The sequence below is a fragment of the Protopterus annectens genome, chromosome 11.part0 (assembly GCF_019279795.1).
Source record: "Protopterus annectens isolate FY-2018-M chromosome 11.part0, PAN1.0, whole genome shotgun sequence".
In the NCBI taxonomy this organism is placed as follows: domain Eukaryota; kingdom Metazoa; phylum Chordata; order Ceratodontiformes; family Protopteridae; genus Protopterus; species Protopterus annectens.
Window position 1 is genome coordinate 438,935,051 of NC_056745.1, and position 21,258 is coordinate 438,956,308.

At 45.3% G+C, this 21,258-nt stretch overlaps 1 protein-coding gene across 3 annotated transcripts in view; it reads left to right on the forward strand.

Moving 5' to 3' along the window:
* Positions 1-21,258, forward strand: part of TRIM24 (tripartite motif containing 24) — a 1,966,170-nt gene that overhangs the window by 376,654 nt on the left and 1,568,258 nt on the right. For all 3 annotated transcript variants that reach the window (XM_044087935.1, XM_044087936.1, XM_044087937.1), the window contains exon 4: positions 1,535-1,667. In XM_044087935.1, the coding sequence (XP_043943870.1) occupies positions 1,535-1,667 (133 nt within the window). The remainder of the gene's footprint in view (positions 1-1,534; positions 1,668-21,258) is intronic.

Consider the following 21,258-nt stretch of genomic DNA (forward strand, 5'->3'; position numbering starts at 1 on the left):
GGGATACGAATGACTTCATTGAAGGTTGTGTGTCAGAGCTGGCATCTCTGCACGTAAAAATCTACTGCCAATTATTAGCGGACCGGAGTTCCGCTGTGGCGACCCCTAACTGGTAAAAGCCAAAAGACGCAACAACGTCTGTCTTTGTAGGACAATGTGCTTCTGTGTAAACCAAATTGGAATTCTTTTTACTGTGGTCATTTTTTTTTTTTATCACAGTCAGGCATGTGATTTGTACTGAGATAATTTAGTGACCGTAATTTCCGAGTGCAGATATTGGTGGATTATAATGACAACAGTTTTGAGTGCTCTTTTATGTTTGAAATTTTCTAAAATGAGTACTTTAGTTATTGGTTAATTTTGTTTCACTGCGTATTGGAAAAGTGTTCAAAACTACTAATTTAAAATGCTGTCTGACGAATATTGCTGTGTAATGTAAGACAATTTAAAGCAGTCGGGAATGTAAACTGGCCCATGGTTTGAAAACAGCTCGTGGACCATGATGCACCTAATTTGACACTGGAGAGATGCATTTTCAATTAATGTGAATTTCACTACATTTTTAATGAATGTGAGCATCAGTGGAAGAGAAGATTACTGTTGCTTATGACAGGTCTGTTTTCATTGTGTATCTGCTTTGTTTATTAAATATTCAAGTGTTTGGGCTGTAAAACTTATAATAAATTGTAAATTTAAATCACTGTCTCTATAATCATTGCAAAAGCAAAGAAGAAAATAGTGTTCACACTAACAGTTTTTGAACAATGTTAATGGTAATGAGAGGGGGGATAGCCAGGTAATGCGACATTGGATTATTTGGAGGTGAGGGTGTGTGCAGCCATGCTCCATTAACCGGCCTATGGCCCCAGTTTGATCATGATCCAGCTTTGGGCAGGCTTCCCAGTTTTGCAACTCCCTGTCACTGGAGCCTGCGCATTGGGCATGGTGGGAGGGACCCATCTTGTGCAAAGTCACTTGCCTGGTCCATTGTAATTCAATGCCAAGAGGATCCTCTTGTTCCTGCAGAGGCAAGAAAGATATGAATGTAGTGTCAGCTGACACATAGCACTGCTAATATCCCGGAAGCCAGGTGTCTGCTGGAGCATGAGGGGAGGGGAAGAACTTTAGAAGACTGTCTGGTTGGCAGGATATTCTTAAGGTGAAGACTACAACATTGTAACAACTGGAAAATCTAGTGATAAGGTAAGTTGCTAACACAACTGCCCTTTGATAAAATGGTGTTATCTAGCACTGTACTTTGTGCTTGTAAAATTGCTTGAATCTTCAATGTAGACCTGCCAAGTTGCTATAGAGGCTAGGCTGTTTTGGACAACATGAGTTCTGACAGCACTCTGACCATGCCTGCGTGCATCAGTAAAGTTTTATTTGAGAGGAGAAGGGAGTACTAGTGAAGGCCTTCAGTTGGGTTGGATGTTCCCTGTTTGTGCCCAGAGAAGTTAGAGCTGAAAATTACAAAGGAGTTTTTAAACACACATTTATCATTTCTTTAAATCTCTTGACCTTTTCTTTACAGAGGCAGTCAGTGTACCCAACCAGCGGCCAGTTTTCTGCCCCGTACACAAGCAAGAGCAACTGAAGCTGTACTGTGAAACGTGTGACAAACTGACTTGTCGAGATTGCCAACTTTTAGAACACAAAGAACACAAGTAAGTTGTTTTGAATGTTCCTGATTTTTGTAAGGCTTTTAGTTTGTATTAAATGGAGAAGTGTTTGCTCTGCTAATGTTTAGAACTAGAATTTTCCAGTGCGTGACAGCATGGACACTTTGGAGTAGTCCTCTGCACCGGTGCCGAACAGCTTTGAGTTCTCCATTTCAATTGTTGGCTGGGATGCCTACTTATGGAGTTTGCATGGTCTTGCTTTATTTTCTGTGGTCCTGATTTCCTCACACTTACAAAAGCATGTTGATAAATGAGTTGACAGTGCAGGAATAATTTAAGGTATGTGTGTGTTTGTATACATTCATGCTGTGGGCATGCTCATCTCCGCTGCTTTCATTGCTGTTGTTAACTGATGGGGTAGGCCCCGGTCCATCAAAACCATTTTTCATAAAGCAGGTGTACAAAGTGCATGTTTTTAATATCACAGTGCACTTTGTGCCTTAAAGGGCTGCTGTCTTTCAGTGCAGTTAACCTTGTGCTTTCTTCCTGTATAATATCAGTCTGAATTCTCCATGCATTTCACAAATGCAAGCACGTTTCTGGTCTTGAGCAAAATCCTTCCCTGCCTAAGACTGATGCCTAGGTACAGAAAAAGATAATTGACTTCAACGATTGGATAAATAGTTGGTGTAATTCTAGGGGGACCCAGTATATGTCTACATGGAGTGAGATACTCAACAGTCGTACTTGCTTTGGGGGATAGTCTATCTATATTTAGTGTATTGACCTGAAATCCGTCAGTACCTTTCACTAAATGGTCATATGTGTACTTTCAAAAGAGAAGTTTCACATATTTTCATCTTTAAATGTATTTAGGAAAATGCACAGTCTACTGTAAATACTGTGGTACTTTCAGAAGAAACTCACTGCAGAGTAATGTTGGGCAATTTTACACTGGATTTGACTAAAATACCAGGACTGTAAGACCTGGTATAAGTACATATTGTCATCCTTCTGAGTTTTACTCTATTAGCTGTGCTCTGGTTTTTTTTTGGTGATCATTGGTAATCTTGCAGAGATTTGCTGTGGGTTTACTTCTGGTGAGAAGAGACAATCTAGCCGTCTCTAGTCCTCTGATTACTGTGGAACCTTGAAGAGTATAATTTTTCTATTGCCAAGTGTGATCATTTAATTTTTTCAGCTTTTCTGTGTTGTTGTAAATTGTAGCCGCGTTTAACCTCGCATTGTACAAGTACAGATTTCTTGAGCCATATCCATTCTAGAAAAAGTATAGCCAGTGTATTAAACAGAGTCTATAAACATTATGAAATATGCGTCTCCTTAGAGTTTTAAGTCTGTCATTAACTTCCTTGAAAAATAATTTTGATACATACAAGGGAAATAGAAAATGGCAGCATGGGGCTATGGCAGTAAAGCTAGCCAATATGTTTGTAATCTTGACAGTCAAAACAATTGAACTACAGCTGCTTGTAGTAATTGTTATGAGGCTTGGATGCCATGCAACAGTATGTGCAACTGGTTGAAAATGCTTGAAAGAATTAGACGTGCAGTTTGTGCTTTCCAGTGACTTCCAGAAAGGGGTGAAGTACAACAAAAGTTTGCAGAGGTCAGCAGATGTTTATCATGCTGATCACTGCTGCAGTAACCATAGCTATGAGTTATAACCTGCCAAGGATGTTAACAGCTGGGCAGCTACCAAAGTTTCAGGGCACCTTCCACACACCCAGATTAGCTGACTAAAAAACAAGTTTAGGCACCGATAAAACCTTCCATTTAATAATTTTATGTATACTTTTCTTTTTAGGAAAGTTATTACCCCAATAGACTTTCCCGGTAAACAAATGCATGAAAGTAAATAAAAGTGGTTCAACTGAAAATCATTATTTTTCTGTTGCGGTAGTGTTTGTTTTTAATTCGTGTAGCTGGCAAAGTGCTTTAAAGTGCTTTTATTGTGTTTGTTCATGAAAAAATTGACTTTAAAAGACTTTGTTTTTACCGGCATTTGCTGCTTATTTCCCCTGGAAGAGGCACAATTTATGACTTGACCATGGAACAGTCTTTCAGTCCCAAGGGCGGTCATTCTAGCCACGAAAAAGAAAAAATTAAATAAATGTTCTTTGCTGTCACAGCAGGCTAGCAGTTTGTTTCAGCCTCAGGTGGGTGACTCGGCTAGGCCATTAGTTTTACCTTGAGCCACTCATTTATTTATGATGGATCACTCTGGTATAGTACCTACAGCCACTATAGACTGGGAGGTTAGCCACGTCCTCTGCAGCTGTTGGTGTTCCCGCAGTGGGGAAGGGAGAACCACTCTTTGCTCTGGGAGAGAGAACAGGAAAGGCTTCCTTTTTTAGTCAGAATGTTGAGTCCATTCCTGGAGAAGCTGCTGCCATTAATAACACTTCTGGTCCTATTTTTACTGTCCGAAAGAAACAGAAAAACTATACACGTTGTCTACTCATCCTCAAATGTCCTTAGATAGGAGTAATTTACTGGGTCTGGTTCAGGGTTGGATTCTCACTATTGATACATGAAAGAAGACTATCTCCTTTCCTGAGTGTATTCAAGATTCTGAATCTGTATGGGAGGATGAAAGGACAGGTATGTGTTTTTATTTTGCTTAGACCTCTGATTCAGACTTTGAGGAAAGTTCACTTTCTGAGTATCTCTGTTGGGTGGGGTGGGTCGTCTCTTTCTGTGAGACTTTCTAGAATGTGCCAGTGTTTTCAGAGAGATAATACTGAGGTGTCTTACTAAAAGTATTGTGAGCTGTTGCACCCATTCTCCCATTTTGTCTGCTTTGCATGATGATGTGTGTTATTACCTGTAGTTTTCTTGATAGTCAGACAGCTGCCACTAAAAAGGCAGATAGGATGTATAATGTTCCTCAGTCTTTTAAGTTTTTATATACTGTTCCAAAACTTGATCCAGCAGCTATAACTTTTGTTAATACTTCTTCTGTTGAACATAGTTAATTCCATTCCTAAGAATGGGAAGATTCTTGATAAGTATGTGGGTGGGGGGTGAAGTGTGTACTTCTGGAGCTTTGATTTTTAGAATTTTGAATGGTTAGGCTCGTATGTTAAGGTTTGCCCTAATTGTGAAAGTGTGAAGAATGTTTTCTCTGCAGTTTCTTCTTGTAAGGAGAGATTTGCTTTAAATAATTTAATTTCTTCTGTTCAAATCAGTACTGTTTGAATACAGTGTGTATTCTCAGAACATCCCAAATGATGATAAAAATGAGGTAGTAAATTCTCTTTTGGATAGAGATTGTTTTCAGTACCTTTGCTACAGAGATGATAAAATTTAAGAAATGGCAAGGGAGTTTCAAGAAGATTTTGGGAACTTCAAAAAAAATGACAGTCCAATAAGTCAAAATGACTATTTAAGACACTTTTTTCCCACCCCAACAGACCCTTTTTACTTCCAGAAATTCTGAATTTCCACTTTGCAACAGATTGTTTCAGACAAATGGGTTCTGAAGATCATTTGTCAAAGTTACAGATGGCAGTGGAAGAAAATTCCTCCTTTCAAGAAGGTATTTCCTTATCCCACAGACCAGACTGTCTTGTTTCCACCTGTCCGTCAAATGCTGCCCGAATCATTTCCCTCTCTCTACGTGGAAAAGGGGGTTTATTTAAGGATGTTTTAGTACCAAAGAAAAAAAATGCATGGAGCCCAGTTCTGAATCTTTCTTTTTTTAAACCTGTTTGTGGTAGTGCCCAAATTCAAAATTGTGACTTCCTACCCTTTTTTACCTTTTTTTTTCCCTTATTCAAGCTTCTTGGTGACACTAGATTTAAAAGATGCTTGTCATAATCCAGACTTTAGCATTTCTTAAGGCTTTGTGTGTATGATCACAATATTGGATATTACGTAGTCCAATCTCACCTACATTCTTACCCTTGGGTTCGGAGCCGAATGTCGGTTCCGACTCTGCCATACTTTTAGCTCGAAGTCTTTCTGTTGGCTGGGCTAAGATGGTATCCCATGCTGCACTGCTCTCTATCCCCAGATCTCGTTTGCTGCTCATGTAGCTCGGGCGCGGTCTCGCTCTTGGCTGTGGCTAAGTACCTTTTCTTTATAACAGAGAAGTTTTTTGCAAAAAATGCTGTTTTCATAGCTATTTGTGTGTGTTCTTGACTGTATTGTGGAAAAGTTGTTTTTTCTCTTATAGCGTGTTCTTGTGGTATCCCACTAGATGTTTCCAATGGGCTAGGCCCGTTTCAGTTAGAGGACCTAGTCTGTCCCCTTGCTTTCCTTGTGTGTTAACTTTTTCCCTTGGGCTAAAACCGTTTAAATTAGAGGAATTAGTCCTCGCCCTTGTTCTTGTGTCTAAAGACCGTTTAGTTGGAGGTCTTTGTGGTGTACTGTTTGTCTTGTTCCCACGCTTGTGGCTATTTTGACCATTGGTCTAGTTTTGAGCTAGTTACTTGGTGTTTGCGGTAACTATGTCTAAAGATACTAAGGAGAATAAGCCCTCGTGCTTTAAGAAGTGCTCCAAGTGCATTTATAAGATGCCCTTCACTGATGGGCACTCTGTTTGTGTGTACTGTCTGGGAGCGATTCACCTTCAGAAATAGTTTAGTTTTTGTCATGCCTTTAGCCTGCGTGTTCTTCAGGAAAGGAAAAACAAATTGATTTTGAAGGGACTTCTGAAACCCTCCTTCGAGGAGGGTTTGGAGAGTGCTTCCTACTTTAAGGCTTCTCCATCAAAAGCTAAGTCTTCCAAGGCTAAAAAGCGATCCCCAGCTCCATAGTATCCTCGGAACCGCCGGAGAAAATAGCAAAATCTTCGACATCCTCGGCTCCATTGTCCTCGGGGCCGCAGGAAGTGTCAGTAGTAATGGAACCTGCTTCGGCTCCAATTTTCTTGGAACCTGTTCGGAGCCGGTCGCCTAGCATCAGGCTGGTATCTCCTCCTCACAGGTCTCCTTCAGAGAGGAGGTCTCCATCTCCTTCCCTATCCTCCAAATCCTCCAGGACCTTATCGGATGTGGACATGAGTGGTGCAGAGACTTCTTCAGTACCCGGTACTGGCAAAATTGTTTTCAGCTCTGAACCAGTCTGCTCCGGAGCCGGTCCCTCAACCTACATCGGTACTTCCTCCTCCGAGTGCATCTCAGCTTTCGGAGCCAGAATGCTCTGCTCTGTGTGATGTCCCTAGGTCTGTGCCGACAACCCCTCCTGGCTTATCGGTTCCGACGTCTGCTCCGACCCTGTCGGCACCATCCACAGGGTTCAGGACTCAGGATTTATTTGTCGGGCCCGAGGGAGAGGTTTCTGGACACCTCTCTGCTCCTAGTCTCCCTCTCGGTGTTTCGGCACGGGGAAGCCTGACTCCTTTCTCTTCTTCGGAGGCTGGTCGATCTTCGGATTCGGGAGGACCAGCTTTCGAGGCCATACAGAGCGCACTGGCCAGGTCGTCAGCGGCATCATACGGTTCAGTCACTCTGTCCCCTACAGCACTTGTGCAGGTCTCTGATCGCCATCTATCTCTGGACTGCGGAGCCCCAAGGCCTCAAGGTACCCCCACAAGTGGGCCCCATATTTCTGAGGGCCCCTCAGAGTTTTTGCCTGAGGAGCCACCTAGAAAGAAAACTTGCAAGAGGAAGCACATAGATTCTCAGGATGAGTCTCTCATGTCAGACACCGACCTGGAGGAATCTGACGGGTCCCCCAAGTCATCCTCTGAGGGTGTTTCTTTCTCTGACATCCTAGAGATTTTGAAGCAAAGAGGTGACTGGCCATCCAAAGCCCCCACCGAAGAGGAGTCTGTTTTCCTGAAGGCCTTTGGTGCTCAGCCCTCCGCCTCCTGGGTGTCTCCACCCTTCGAGCTTCTGGATCTGGTTTGTCGTAGGGTGTGGGGAAACCCCTGACTCTGTGGAACCAGTCCCCAGGAGACCCAATAAATTTTTGTCTGCCTCTCCTGATAAGGAATTTCTATCCAAGGGGAGTCCCTGTGGATGCCATGCTGGTGGCAGCAGCCACCCAGAAGGAATTAGCTGAGACTTCTTCCACCGTACATCCCCCCTAACAAGGAGTCTAGGACTATAGACTGGTACGGGAAGCATACGTTTTGTTCAGCGGCCTTTACTTTGCAGTCACTGAATTACTTGCCACACTTTACACGGCTCAAGAGAGATCTCCTAAAGGAGCTTGGAGATGTTCTAATGGGTAACGTTTCTGAGGCGGTGGCTCAGAAGGTCAACACTCAGATGTCTACCCTCAATTCTATTGCAAACTCCTCTGTGAGGCTGATCTCCCACGCAGCCGAGGGAGCGAGTAGGGCAGCAAGTTCAGGAATCGCTCTTAGGAGGCAGGCCTGGATGTGCCTTTGTCATTTCGCGGAGGCCTTCAAGTTTTCATTCACTGACACCCCGTTTGATGGTTCCTCTTTGCTCGGAACCAAGGTGAAAGACTCTCTCAGTAGGGTGCGAGCAAGAGGGAAAAACTCCTTCTGTCGTAGGAGTCCATTTTTCCCTTCCCTGTAGGCCTTATCCCAAGGCCCAGAGGGGTGGAAAGATGTGGTTCAAGAAATCACAGAGATTTTTTTCTGGTGCACAAGGTGAGCCCCCCTCCAAAGGCAGGGGAGGGGGGGTGGTTATTCAAGTAGACGCCGCCCTAGGGGCAGAGGAGGCCCTCACAACTCGGGGAAACTGCTATTCCTTTCGTGGTTCTCTATACCGCCACTCCTGATGGGAGGCCCGACTGTGTGTTTCCGGAGCCAGTCAGAGGACGAATCTCATTATACCCGGAGGCCTGGCAAGATATCACCCAGGACCAGTGGGTTCTACGAATAATTTCTGGAGGATATTTCATTCCCTTCTCGTCAAACCCCCCTCCAGTCAAGAAAATCCCGGATGTTCCACCCAGTCAAAGGGATTCCGCAGCTTCAGAAGTTTCAAAGCTGCTAGAAAAAGGAGCCATCCAACATGTCCTCTCAGACCAGATTGGATTAGGGACTTACTCCAGATTCTTTTTGGTGCTGAAAAGGGCAGGGGACCTGAGACCCATTTTGGATCTCAGCTGATTGAACACCCATGTGCAAAAGTCCAAGTTCCAAATGGTCACGTTGCAGTCTATTCTCCCATTGTTGGGAAAAGAAGTGTGGATGTGCTCTATCGACCTCAAGGATGCTTACTGCCACATAAAGATGGACAGGGCATCCAGAAGTCACCTATGCTTCCAGCTGGGAGCCAGTCACTTTCAGTTTCGAGCCCTGCCCTTTGGTCTCACCACAGCCCCCAGGGTGTTTACCAAATGCATGGCAGTAGTGACTGCTCACTTGAGACGTCAGGGATTCCAAGTGTTTCCATACCTGGATGACTGGCTCCTTACTGCCACCACCAGGCATCTGCTACTTCAGACCAGAGACGTTACTATCAACCTTTGTCAACAGTTGGGCATCACCTTGAACTGGGAAAAATCTGCCTTGTTGCCCTCACAGCGTGTCACTTTTATAGGGGCCGAATTAGACACTGTCCTTATGCGAGCGTTTCTACCATAGGAAAGAATCAGAGTCTTACAACAACAGGTTTATGCCTTGCTCCCTCTGAGAAGAGTGAAGGCAAGATTAGTCCTCCAATTGTTGGGGACGATGGCTGCTATGATTGTTAGTCCCCCTGGCAAGATTACATATGAGGCTCCTTCAGTGGCTACTCTTTGCCCAGTGGTCACTTCAACGTCTTCCACTTTCTCACCCTATTCTACTCACGGACCGGTGCAAACAGGATCTCAGTTGGTGGCTTCACACCGACAACCTCAATGCGAGAAAGCCCTTTGATGTTCATCGTGCATACAGCTGCAGTCATAACAGATGGGTTCTCCTGCCGTCAGGCGGGTCCTCGGTCGGCCGAATTCCAAAGTCTAGGTCCGGCGTCGGTTGTCGTCGCTTCTTCCCTGACGTCAGTGCGACAGGGGTATAAAAGAACCAGCCAACGCCATTTTCTTCAGTCTTTCTTGCCGCGCGGTGCCCGAAGCAGAAACAGTTCGCAAGTGCCGGTCGGCCAGCTCCTGAGATTACGAAAAATTTGGAAACCGAAGTCTTCTTAAAAGCTAAGTACCCGTTGAAACTTTTCTTGCCTCAGACCGATGTCAGACAAAGTTAATAATTGTATTTCTTGTGGGAAGCAAATACCACATAAGGATTTCCATTCCCTCTGTATACCTTGTTTAGGCCCAGACCACGACGTCTCGGTCTTTCGCTTTTGTGCTACATTCAACAAGCGCACTATTAAGCGTCGGGCGGAGTTCGCCCAGCATTTTTTTGGAAAAGCATTTAACTATACCATGTCGTCGGATACTCCGACTCTGTTTTTGTCTAAAAAACGCAAAGACAAGGACCGACACTCGAGGTCCGCAGCCTCTACCGACACCACGCCAAAGCCGACTACACGTGGTCCAGCTCTCAGCGAGGCGCCTATGCAGCCCCTGATTACCGACGACACTTCTTTGGCGGTGTCTCCTGTACCCGAGGTTGCAGGCTCCTTGGACCACACCCCGACTACAGATACCGAAGCCACTCTTGGCGTTGAAACACAGAATGTGGACAGGTTCACCTCCACTCAAGGTGTCTTCAGACCTTCCTCTTCTTTCTCCATCAAGGCTTTCACCAAGTCTAAAGCAATCATGCACCCTAAGAGACCAGCTACACAGGGCCCTTCTCCAGGCCCCATTCCTAAGAAACAGATGCTTAAAATGGCTGAGGATTTAATTACTCTAATCAGAGGTTCTCAGCCACCTCCGGACAAAAGGCCCAGAGTGGAGGAAGATTCCCCCTCCTCTGATCAGGGCTGCATTATTTCAGAACACTCTGATGATCAGGAACAGTCTTACTCCCCTTTTGAAGACTCTGATGCAGAGGAGTCTATTCCTTCTGTATCCCCCCCCCTGAGGATTACTCATTTGGGGAAACTTTGCATACCTTAAGGGAACACTTCCACTGGGAAGGCCAGGATTATTCAGATTCCAAGAAAAGGCTCAGGGAATTTCTTTTGTTACCCCAGCACAGGCCTCTGGCTATACCTCCTGTCTTGGACATCCTAGATGATGTTTACTCGGAGGCCTGCCTTAGCCCGGACTCTCTACCTCCAGCTCCAGTTAAGCCTGACAGGTACTACAGGGTTCCTGACTCTCACCAATTTCTATACAAAAGCCATGCTGCTGACCTAGAAACCGTCTTACAGGGGCCCAAGGGAGTTAAGGCCTCCATTGCCAAAAATCCATTGCCTTCCGAGAGAGATTCCAGATCCTTAGAAAGGTGGGGAAAAAAGGTATATACCTCGGCTACCTTAACCATGAGGGCCTTAAACTGTCAGTTTCATATGCTAAAATACCAACAGTTTCTGTTATCTCAATTGAAAAGTAAAATATCACAACCTGAACAACCAGACTTGAAGGAGTTGCAGGATTTGATGCATAGTGCAGAACAAGTGGGTAAACATACCTTACAATGTGGTTTTGATGCTCTAGAGGCCTCATGTGTAGAGCTGCTGTTACAGGCTCAGTCATACGTAGGCATGCCTGGCTCAAGGAACAAGCCTTGCCTGATCATGTCAAAGCTAAATTACTAGACGCCCCTCTTCAAAAGGATGTACTATTTGGGGCAAATGCTGAGGAAGTATTACGGAAAATGGAGGAAAAGGCTAAATCAATGCAAACTGTGAAAGAATTTCTGCAGGTTCAACCCCCACGTTTTAGTAGAAATTGGCCTTCCAAAAACTGGTCCTTTCCTGCCACAGACAGACCCCAAAGAGGCAGATACAGGTGCCCGAGGGGCAGAGGACAATCACAAGGATCGTACAGAGGCAGACAATGGCAAGCTCCTACACAAAGAGGTGGTGAGGGCAACTCGCAATCTTTCAGAAAGCAAACCCAATGACTTTCCCCTTTGCATGCCAACCAGGTCTCAAATGGCAGCCCCCTTAGGAGGAAAGCTGGCACTATTCTCAAAAAATTGGCATGTTGTCACAAAGGACAAATGGATCCTGGACATTATAAGCAGAGGCTACAAATTCCATTTTCATACCCTTCCAAAAATGAGAGGCATGCCAAACCTGCCACACAATCAAAGGGCAGAGGCACAAAAGCAAATTTCAGATCTTATTAACATGAAAGCTATTCAAGAGGTACCTACACACGAACAAGGTCAAGTTTTTTGTTCCAGGCTATTTCTGGTGCCAAGGAAGGGAAAAGATTGGAGACCTATTTTGGATCTTTCCATCCTAAGCACATTCCTACTCGTACCAAAATTCAAGATGCTCACTCTACAGCAACTTCTTCCCATGCTGGGCAAGGAGTCTTGGCTGGTAACATTGGACCTCAAGGAGGCATACCTGCATGTCCCAATCAGACAAAATTGCAGAAGATACCTCAGATTTCTTGCAGGTTCAACCCATTATCAATTCTCTGCATTGCCCTTTGGCTTATCTACTGCGCCCAGAGTATTCACGAAATGCCTGGCATCAGTAATTGCCTACTGCAGACTTCAAGGGGAAACAAATATACCCTTATTTGGACGACTGCCTGATCCGAGCGGACAGCAAGCCCATTCTTCTGAAACATCTGGCTTATGTAACAACGTTATTAAACTCTCTGGGATACACAGTCAACAAAGAGAAATCGAGACTAATACCCTCTCGGAAGATAATTTTCCTGGGTGCCAATTTGGACACAAACACCCAGATGGCCTACCTCCTGCCAGAGAAGCAGGGGCAACTAATTCAATATTTCAGAACACTGGCAAATTGCACCAGGCTGACTGCAAGGAAAATCCTGCAGGCTCTGGGATTCATGGCATCTTGCATCTTACTAATCCCATGTGCAAAGCTGCATATGAGAACTACAATGGTACCTAAAAAACATATGGTCTCAACACAGCCACAGTTTGGAAACAATAATACCACTAATTCCATGTCTGCAAAAGGAATTTCTGTGGTGGGCTCAAGCATGTCAAACAAACACAGGTCTTCCATTCAGCAAGCCTCAAGCAAATCAAGTCATCACAACAGATGCCTTGGACTACCTGGGGCACATGACAGACCGGTGCATTCAGGGCAAATGGTCCCAAAAAGAAAAGCACCTTCACATCAATCAAAAAGAAATACTAGCAGTAATAAATGCTATTATAGCTTTCAAGGACCTTCTACAACCAGGTCAACTATTGATAAGAACGGACAACACCACAGTTATGTGGTACATAAACAAGCAGGGAGGAACACATTCTTATCCCCTATGCAGACTGGCCATGTCACTTTGGAACATGGCCATGGAATTACAAATGGAACTACAAGCGCAGTACTTGCCAGGCAAGAAAAACACGCTGGCAGACAACCTAAGCAGGAATATGACAGATCCACACGAATGGAAGTTGCATCCAAATGTTTTTACAGAAATAATCCAAGAATGGGGAAGGCCAGACATAGATCTCTTTGCCTCCCACAAAACTCATCAATTGACAAAATTCTGCTCAAGGATCTTCCATCCAAAGGCCTGGAGAGTGGACTCTCTCTCTTTCAGTTGGACATCAATGACAGTTTATGCCTTCCCGCCTCTTCCTCTGCTGCCCAAAGTCCTATTGAAGACCAGAGCAGACAGACCAAAGATGATACTCATTGCTCTGGACTGGCCAAGGCAACACTGGTACCCACTCCTGAGGAGCCTGACGCATTCCCCACCATGGACCCTGCCTCTAATGCTTCTTCTTCTGACTCAGCACAGCTTCAAAATTCTTCACAGTCAGCTAAAAACACTCAATCTAGCTGCATGGAAGATTCCTTAGCATCACAGCAGGCCCTACTCTCCAAGGAGGTGCAGGATGTCATTTTGGAGGCCAGAAGGCCATCAACTAGAAAAGCTTACTCTGCAAAATGGAAACGTTTTTGTGTCTGGAATGAGAAAAAGGGCCAGAACCCTGGAAAACTGAATTTACCTCAAATACTACAATATTTGGCTGAACTGCTAAGCAGTGGACTTTCGTTCTCCTCCATCAAAATCCATGCCTCAGCCATTTCTGCAGAATACAACACTGATCCACCTTTATTCTCTCACCCTCTATTAAGACAGTTACTCAGAGGGGCTAAGAATTTAAGACCTCCAAGGAAACAACCAATACCTGCTTGGGATCTTAATTTCATTTTGGAAAAACTGACTTTGCCTCCTTTTGAGCCAGCTGCCTCAACAGATTTGCAATATTTGTCCTGGAAAACAGCTTTCCTTCTGGCTACCACTTCAGCTCGTAGAGTTTCAGAACTACAGGCTCTCATGGCTGTCCAGCCTTTTATCATCTTCCATCAGGACAGAGTTTCTTTACGAACCAACCCGTCCTTCATGCCTAAAGTGGTATCCAGGGTAGCTTTAAATCAGGCCATACATTTACCTACTTTTTATCCTAATCCTCAAAACAAAGGGGAAAGATTCCTACATTCCTTGGACATCCACAGACAACTGCGTTATTATTTGGACAGAACAAAACTTTTCAGAAAATCAGAACAGCTCTTTGTGGCCTATGTGGTAGGAGCTCAAGGAAAGCCAATTTCCAAACAGACAATCTCAAAATGGATAGCCCACTGCCTACGCTTTTGCTATTCCTTTCATGGCAAAACTGTACCTACAGGCATTAGAACTCATTCCACCAGGGCCACAGCCACCTCTGCAGCCTTCCTCAGAGGAGTTCCTACCAAGGATATTTTGGAAGCAGCCACTTGGAGTTCTGTGCATACTTTCTCCAAGCACTACAACCTACCAGTATACTCCAAATCTAGAGCAGGCTTTGCCACTGCAGTCTTGCAGGGCATTTTGGCTCCTCCTAGTTCCACCTAGTGCCTACCACCCCTTTCTTAGCTTTGGGATTCTACCCATCTGTTATGACTGCAGCTGTATGCACGATGAACTTAGTACAGTTTTGTACCTACCATAAATGTAGATGTTCGAGTGCTAATACAGCTGCAGTCCAGGTTTCCCTCCCTCCTTCCCCTCTAGGGGTATTCTTTTTATGGTGTATTTGCTTGCAACTACTGTTTTTTGATTATATTGCATTACTACATAATTTTATGTATTGCCTTCCTTCTGGGGACACCTGACATCTGGGGCAAGAAAAACAAGAAAATGGCGTCGGCTGGTTCTTTTATACCCCTGTCGCACTGACGTCAGGGAAGAAGCGACGACAACCAACGCCGGACCTAGACTTTGGAATTCGGCCGACCGAGGACCCGCCTGACGGCAGGAGAACCCATCTGTTATGACTGCAGCTGTATTAGCACTCTAACATCTACATTTATGGTAGGTACAAAAACTGTACTTTCCTTTGCCTCCGGTTGCTACGGTGACCACGGATGCCTCCAAAATGGGGTGGGGGAGCATTATCTAGGCAGGACAGTCCAAGGCACATGGCAAGAGCACGAGATGCATCTGCATATAAATGTCCTGGAGATGAGAGCAGTGCTACTAGCTTTGCAAGCACTTCAGAGCTTTCTTCCTCTTGGGACTCTTGCAATCCACTCAGACAATATGTCAGTGGTATGGTATCTCAACAAACAGGGAGGAACCAAGTCATATCCCCTTTGCAGAGAGGCCATGCGAGTGTGGCATTGGGCAGTGTCTTCCCAACGTTTTCTGGTAGCAATGCACATTCCGGGGAAGTCCATTGTGATCGCAGACAGGCTAAGCAGAGCTATTCTGATGCCGCATGAGTGGTCCCTGAACTGTCAAGTTGCGGAGCAGATCTTCTGCAGGTGGGGTCAGCCTTCCTGCGACCTTTTTGCTAGCCCCCTCAATGCCCAATGCAGCAGCTACTTCACCCTTATCCCCCCTCAGGGGGAGTCACCCATGGATGCTCTAGTCCACCATTGGCCCTCCGGTCTTCTATATGCCTTCCCTCATCTTCCCTTGCTGTCAGAGGTTATTCAGAAAGCACAATCCTTGGGAAGCAAAATGATTCTGATTGCTCCACACTGGCCTCGTCAAATTTGGTTCCCCTTTCTCCATCCCTATCTCATGGACGCTCCTTGGATTCTGGACCCACAACCAGACTTACTGACTCACAAGTCAGGGCAGCTCCATCCCTCTCTTCGGACCCCTGGTTGACAGCCTGGCTACTCCACTTCCATCATCAGTTAGGCTTCACCAATTTTCGCCGGAGGTGGTTCATATTTTATCTTTCTCTCATAAACCTTCGACCAGGAAGATTTATTACAGCAAATGGAAGAGGTTTTCCATCTGGGCAGATGCCAAAATGATTGACCCTTACACAGCTCCAATCTAGTCAGTATTGGATTTCCTTTCTATGCTTTTCAACCAGGGTTCAGCTGCCGCAACCATTAAAGTCCAGTTGGCGGCGATTTCTTCTTTTCATGTTGTAGATGAACCTAGCCTAATGGCACATAGACTCTGTAAGGCTTTTCTGAAGGGCACTTTGTTGCTTCGTCCTCCTGTTTCGGAACCTGTTATGCCTTGGGACTTTAACTTTGTTCTACAGGGTCTTACTTCACCCCCCTTTGAGCCTGCAGCCACTTGTGATTTAAAATTCTTAACTTGTCTTTTTGGTAGCCATCACATCAGTCAGACGTGTTTTGGAGCTTCAAGCTTTATCAATCAAACTCCCTTATATGATTTTTCATAAGGACAGGGTTTCTCTCGGACCGAATCCTTCCTTTCTTCCCAAAGTAGCGTCAGTTAGTAACCTTAACCAATCTATTGAATTGCCAGTGTTCTTTCCTCAGTTCTCAAACAAGGCAGAATTCAAATTTCAGCAGTTGGATGTGCACAGACAGTTACGATTTTATTTGCCCAGAACGAAGGACCTCAGAAAATCTGATCAGTTTTTTCATTTTCGGAAAACAGAATTGGGTCTCCTGTTTCCAAAGTCATGTTGTCCAGGTGGATTTCCAATTGTATTTCTTTCATTTATACTTCAGGGTGAAGAGATTTACCGCTCCGAGTTAAGGCTCACTCTACCCGGTCTGTATCCACATCTACAGCTTTTCAGGCCAGATTGTCTATGGATGATATTCGTGCTGCCGCTATTTGGGCATCTCCTCAGGCCTTTGTTACTCATTACAAGTTAGATGTGGTATCTAGAGGCAGGTCTTCCTTTGGTTCCACAGTGCTCAGGAGTATTTTCCACCGAGCCTCCCAGGATTTAGGTGCTGGGGACGCTGTCCCACGGGTAAGAATGTAGGCGAGATTGGACTACATAACATCAAGAAGTTATGTACTCACCATAATGTTCGATGTATGTAGTCCATCTTGCCTCACATTATTACTTACCCCCCCACCCACCTTCCCCTGTCCTGGAGGATCTGGAGGTTAGGTCTGGTTTCAGAGTTCCCTTCATTCTTGGTTTGTTCTTCCTTCCTTAGGTGTTGTTATGCATGGAGAATGAGTGCTGGTGCTCGCAGCAAATTAGATCTGGGGATAGAGAGCAGTGCAGCATGGGGATACCATCTTAGCCCAGCCAATAGAAAGACTTCAAGCTAAAAGTATGACCGAGTCGGAGCCGATATTCGGCTCCTAACCCATGGGTAAGAATGTGAGGCGAGATGGACTACATACATCGAACGTTTTGGTGAGTACATAACTTCCTGTTCTCTGCCTTAAACTTTGGACTCTTCATTGCCCCAAAAATGTTCGTAAAGTGTTTAGCTCCAGTTATAGCTTATTGCATGCTACTTGGTATCCTGATTTTTTCCATATTTCAATTACTTGCTTACCTTTGCAGAGTCTTTTACCATGTGTCATGATTCTTTCACTTGAGTGAGAGACCTCTTACACAAGCCGGGATTCTAGGAGGCCATTCAAAGATATTCTTTGTGTTTCACTGTTAGTCATTACATTTGGGTTACCCCTGCCAGGGTAGCCCTAGGCTGGCCCGAATACCAGAGGCTTAGTATTTCTGCGTCAGTTGCTGTTGCTTCAGGACTGACATCAGGTCGTCAGTAGTATAAAGTAAGGCAGCCAATGCCATTACATTGTCTTTCTTGCCATGGAGCCTGAAGCAGAAGCAGTTTGCACGAGTGCCAGCCGGCCGCTACCCAAGTTTCATCTCCCGAATTGAAGCTGTAGTCTTGTAAAGCTAAGTACCCTGTTGGGGATCCCTTTTTTTTTTTGCACTAACCGATGTCAGAAAAAGTTAACAATTGTCTCGCCTGTGGAAAGCAAGTACCACACCGAGACTTTCATTCTTACTGTGTCACTTGCTTAGGCCCAGACCACAACATCCCCCCGCTGTTGCTTTGTTCAACGCCAGAACTGTACGTCGTCGGGCCCTTATTGTAGCTAGATATTTTCACTTGCAGTCCTCTAATTCCGATATGGCTTCGGTAAGCCATCCAACAGCAGATCTTCCAAAAAAAGTAAAGCTAATGACCCAGACCACACAGGTCCGAACCTACCAACAATGCTTCCGTTAAGCTAGTAGTCAGTTGTCCGGTCCTCAGAAAGGCGCTTTCGCAGCCCTTGATGTCCACTTCTGTGGATTTGCAGGCTGCTGCCGAGACCCTTTTGGAGTCCGGTATGCCGCAAAACTCTTCTTTGACCAAGGATCCTGTGGTAGTCTCTCCCTTGGATGAGTCTGGAGACACTGAGCAGGTATCTGCTTCTGAGAAAGTCCTTCGCACTACCGATTCTCGACACAAACCGACTTCTTTCGCAGCTACCATTCTTTCAAAAACTACCAAGTTTCTTGGGCCCAGGTTACGAACCACACCCAAGAAACAGATGACCCAATCTCATGCACCTGCTTCCTTGCTTCAGTCTTAAATACTTAAAATGGTGGAAGATCTTATCATGCTGATCAGGGCAAGCCAAGCTTCCCCTTCCAAAAGTAAAAGAGATCTGTCCCCTGTAGTTTTGTCTGAAAAGGAGTCCGATGACTCTGATGCATCTGAGTATGAAGACATGCAACCCCTCTCTGCTTATGAGGATTCTGATGCAGAGGATTCCATTCCTTCAACCTCTCCCCCAGAGGATTTTTCCTTTGAGGAACCCTTCATACCTTAAGGGAGCATTTCCAATGGGAAAGTCAGGACTACCCTCAGTCTAAAGAGACTCTGGGAATTCTTGGATCTTCCACAGCACAGACCCCTGGCCATCCCCCAGTCCTGGGTGTTGTGGAGGATGTTTTCCTGGAATCCAGCTTGACTCCTGACACCCTCCCTCCTGCACCCAGAAAACCAGACAGGTCATATAGAGTCCCTGACTCTCTCAAATTTCTTTTTAAAAATCCTACTGCTGACCCCGAGGTAATTTCTCAAGGGCCTTAAAGGGATTAAAGCACCCTCTAAGAATCCCACCCCCTCATATAGGGATTCCCAAGCACTAGACAGATGGGGTAAAAAAAAGTATACACCTCAGCTACTCTTGCTATCAGAGCATTAAATTGTCAGTTCCATATGCTAAAATTTCAGCAGCATACCCTGGAACTCCTCAAACAGAAAGACTTCCTTTCCTGCTTGTGCAGAATCTAAAGAGTTACAAGAGTTAATGCATTCTGCAAGTCAAGTAACTAAACACAACTTTCACTGTGATTTTGATGCCCTAGAAGCTTCTTGAAGAAAGCAGTCACTGGTTCTGTCCGTAGAAGGCATGCATGGTTTAAGGAACAGCCCTTGCCAGACCATGTTAAATCTAAATTGTTGGATGCCCCCTTGCACAAAGACAACTTATTTGGCACTAAGGCAGAAGAGGTCTTAAAAAGAATGGAAAGCAAAATATATGCAGACAGTTGAGGATTTCTTACAGGTCCAGCCACCCAGGTTCAGCAGGCATTGCCACTCCAAACACTGCTCCTTTCCTGCTCCCACCAGGTCAGTTCAGTCCAGACCCCAGGGAACCAGACCCCACAGACAGCAGCCACAGGGAATGCAGAGATCTAAGCAGTGGACTACTTCCACTTCCAAAACTAGGAGTTCTAAGCCACCCCCTTATGGTAAGAACTCACAATGACTCTCCTCCCCCACCCCCTTCCTCTGCCCACCTCCACTCTCCCTAGGAGGAAAACTCTCTTTTCATGCAAACACCTGGGCCACCGTTACCAGTGAACACTGGGTTCTCAACATATAGTGTCCCAGGGATACAGATTTTTTCCACACCCTTCCAACCCCAAAAGGGTTCCCAGATCTACCTCAAAACCAGTGGGCAGTGGTGCAAAAGCAAGTCCTTTCCCTGCTTTCCATGATGGCAGTAGAAGCACGTTCCTACAGAACAGAAAGGCCAAGGCTTCTACTCCAGACTTTTTCTGGTACCCAGGAAAGAGGGCACCTGGCTCCCGTTCCTTGATCTAGCCATTCTAAACACCTTCCTGGTGATACCAAAATTCAAAATGCTCACCCTCCAGCAGCTGCTACCCATGCTCTCCAAGGATGCTTGGCTGGCCACCCTAGACCTAAAGGAGGCCTACCTCCACATTCTTATCAGGGAATCATGCAGGAAGTAACTCCGTTTCAGGGCAGAATCTCCGCACTTTCAGATATTTGTTGTGTTTCACTGTTGCAGTCATCACACTTGGGTTATCTGCCTGCAGGTAGCCCTCAGTCATCCCGAATACCAGAGTCTTGGGATTCCTGCGTCAGATGATGTCGCCTCTTCCATGACGTCAGGACATCAGGGATATAAAACATTCAGCCAACGCCATTACATCAGCTTTTCTTGCTGCGTGGGAGCCCGAAGCAGAAGCAGTTCGCAAGTTCTGGATAGCCGCAACCTGAAATTTTCGTTTTTCGAGTTTCAAGCCTGAAGTCCTCTTAAGCTAAGTACCCCGTTGGGGATCCTTTTTTCTTGCTCTACCCGATGTCAGAAAAAGTTAACAATTGTCTTGCCTCTGAAAGCAAATACCTCAGAGATTTTCAATCTTACTGCATCACCTGTTTAGGCCCAGACCACGATGTTCCTCGCTGTCAGTTTTGTGCCTTGTTTAACACCCGAACTATTCGTCATTGGGCTATCTTTGTCGCTAAATTCTTCCGCTCTCGTTCTCTGTATTCTGAAATGGCTTTGATAAGCCATCCAACTACCAATCTGAAAAACCGTAAGGATAAAGACAGGGACAGACCTCATAGGCCGGTAATCAGTGAGGCGCCTTCACAGCCCCTGATACCTGCTTCTACAGATTCGCAGGCCTCTGCTGAGACCCATTCTGAGTCCTGTATGCTACGAGTTGCTTCTTCTACTATGGAATCTGTGGATGTCTCTACTTGGGATGGGTCTGGAGCCGCTGTGTAGGCACAGGCTTCTGAGGGTGTATTCCAACCTTCCGATGTTCGTATTATACTGACATCTTTGTTTTTGACTAAAACTACTGAGTTTCTCAGGCCCAGAGTTCACACTATGCCTAGAAAACTGACGATCAAAGTGCATGCTCAAGCTCCCATGCCACGGAAACAAATGCTTGGAATGGCTGAAGACCTTATAACTTTAATTAGGGGAAGCCAGCCTTCCCCTTCTATAAGACAAAGGATTGATTTTCCTTCTGATTCTACAGACCGTGAGTCCGATCACTCTGATCACCAGGAGATTCCTTTATCTACCTATGAAGATTCGGATGCAGAGGATTCTATTCCCTCTGCCTTCCGTCCAGAGGACTTTTCTTTTGGTGAAACTTTGCATACCTTAAGAGAGC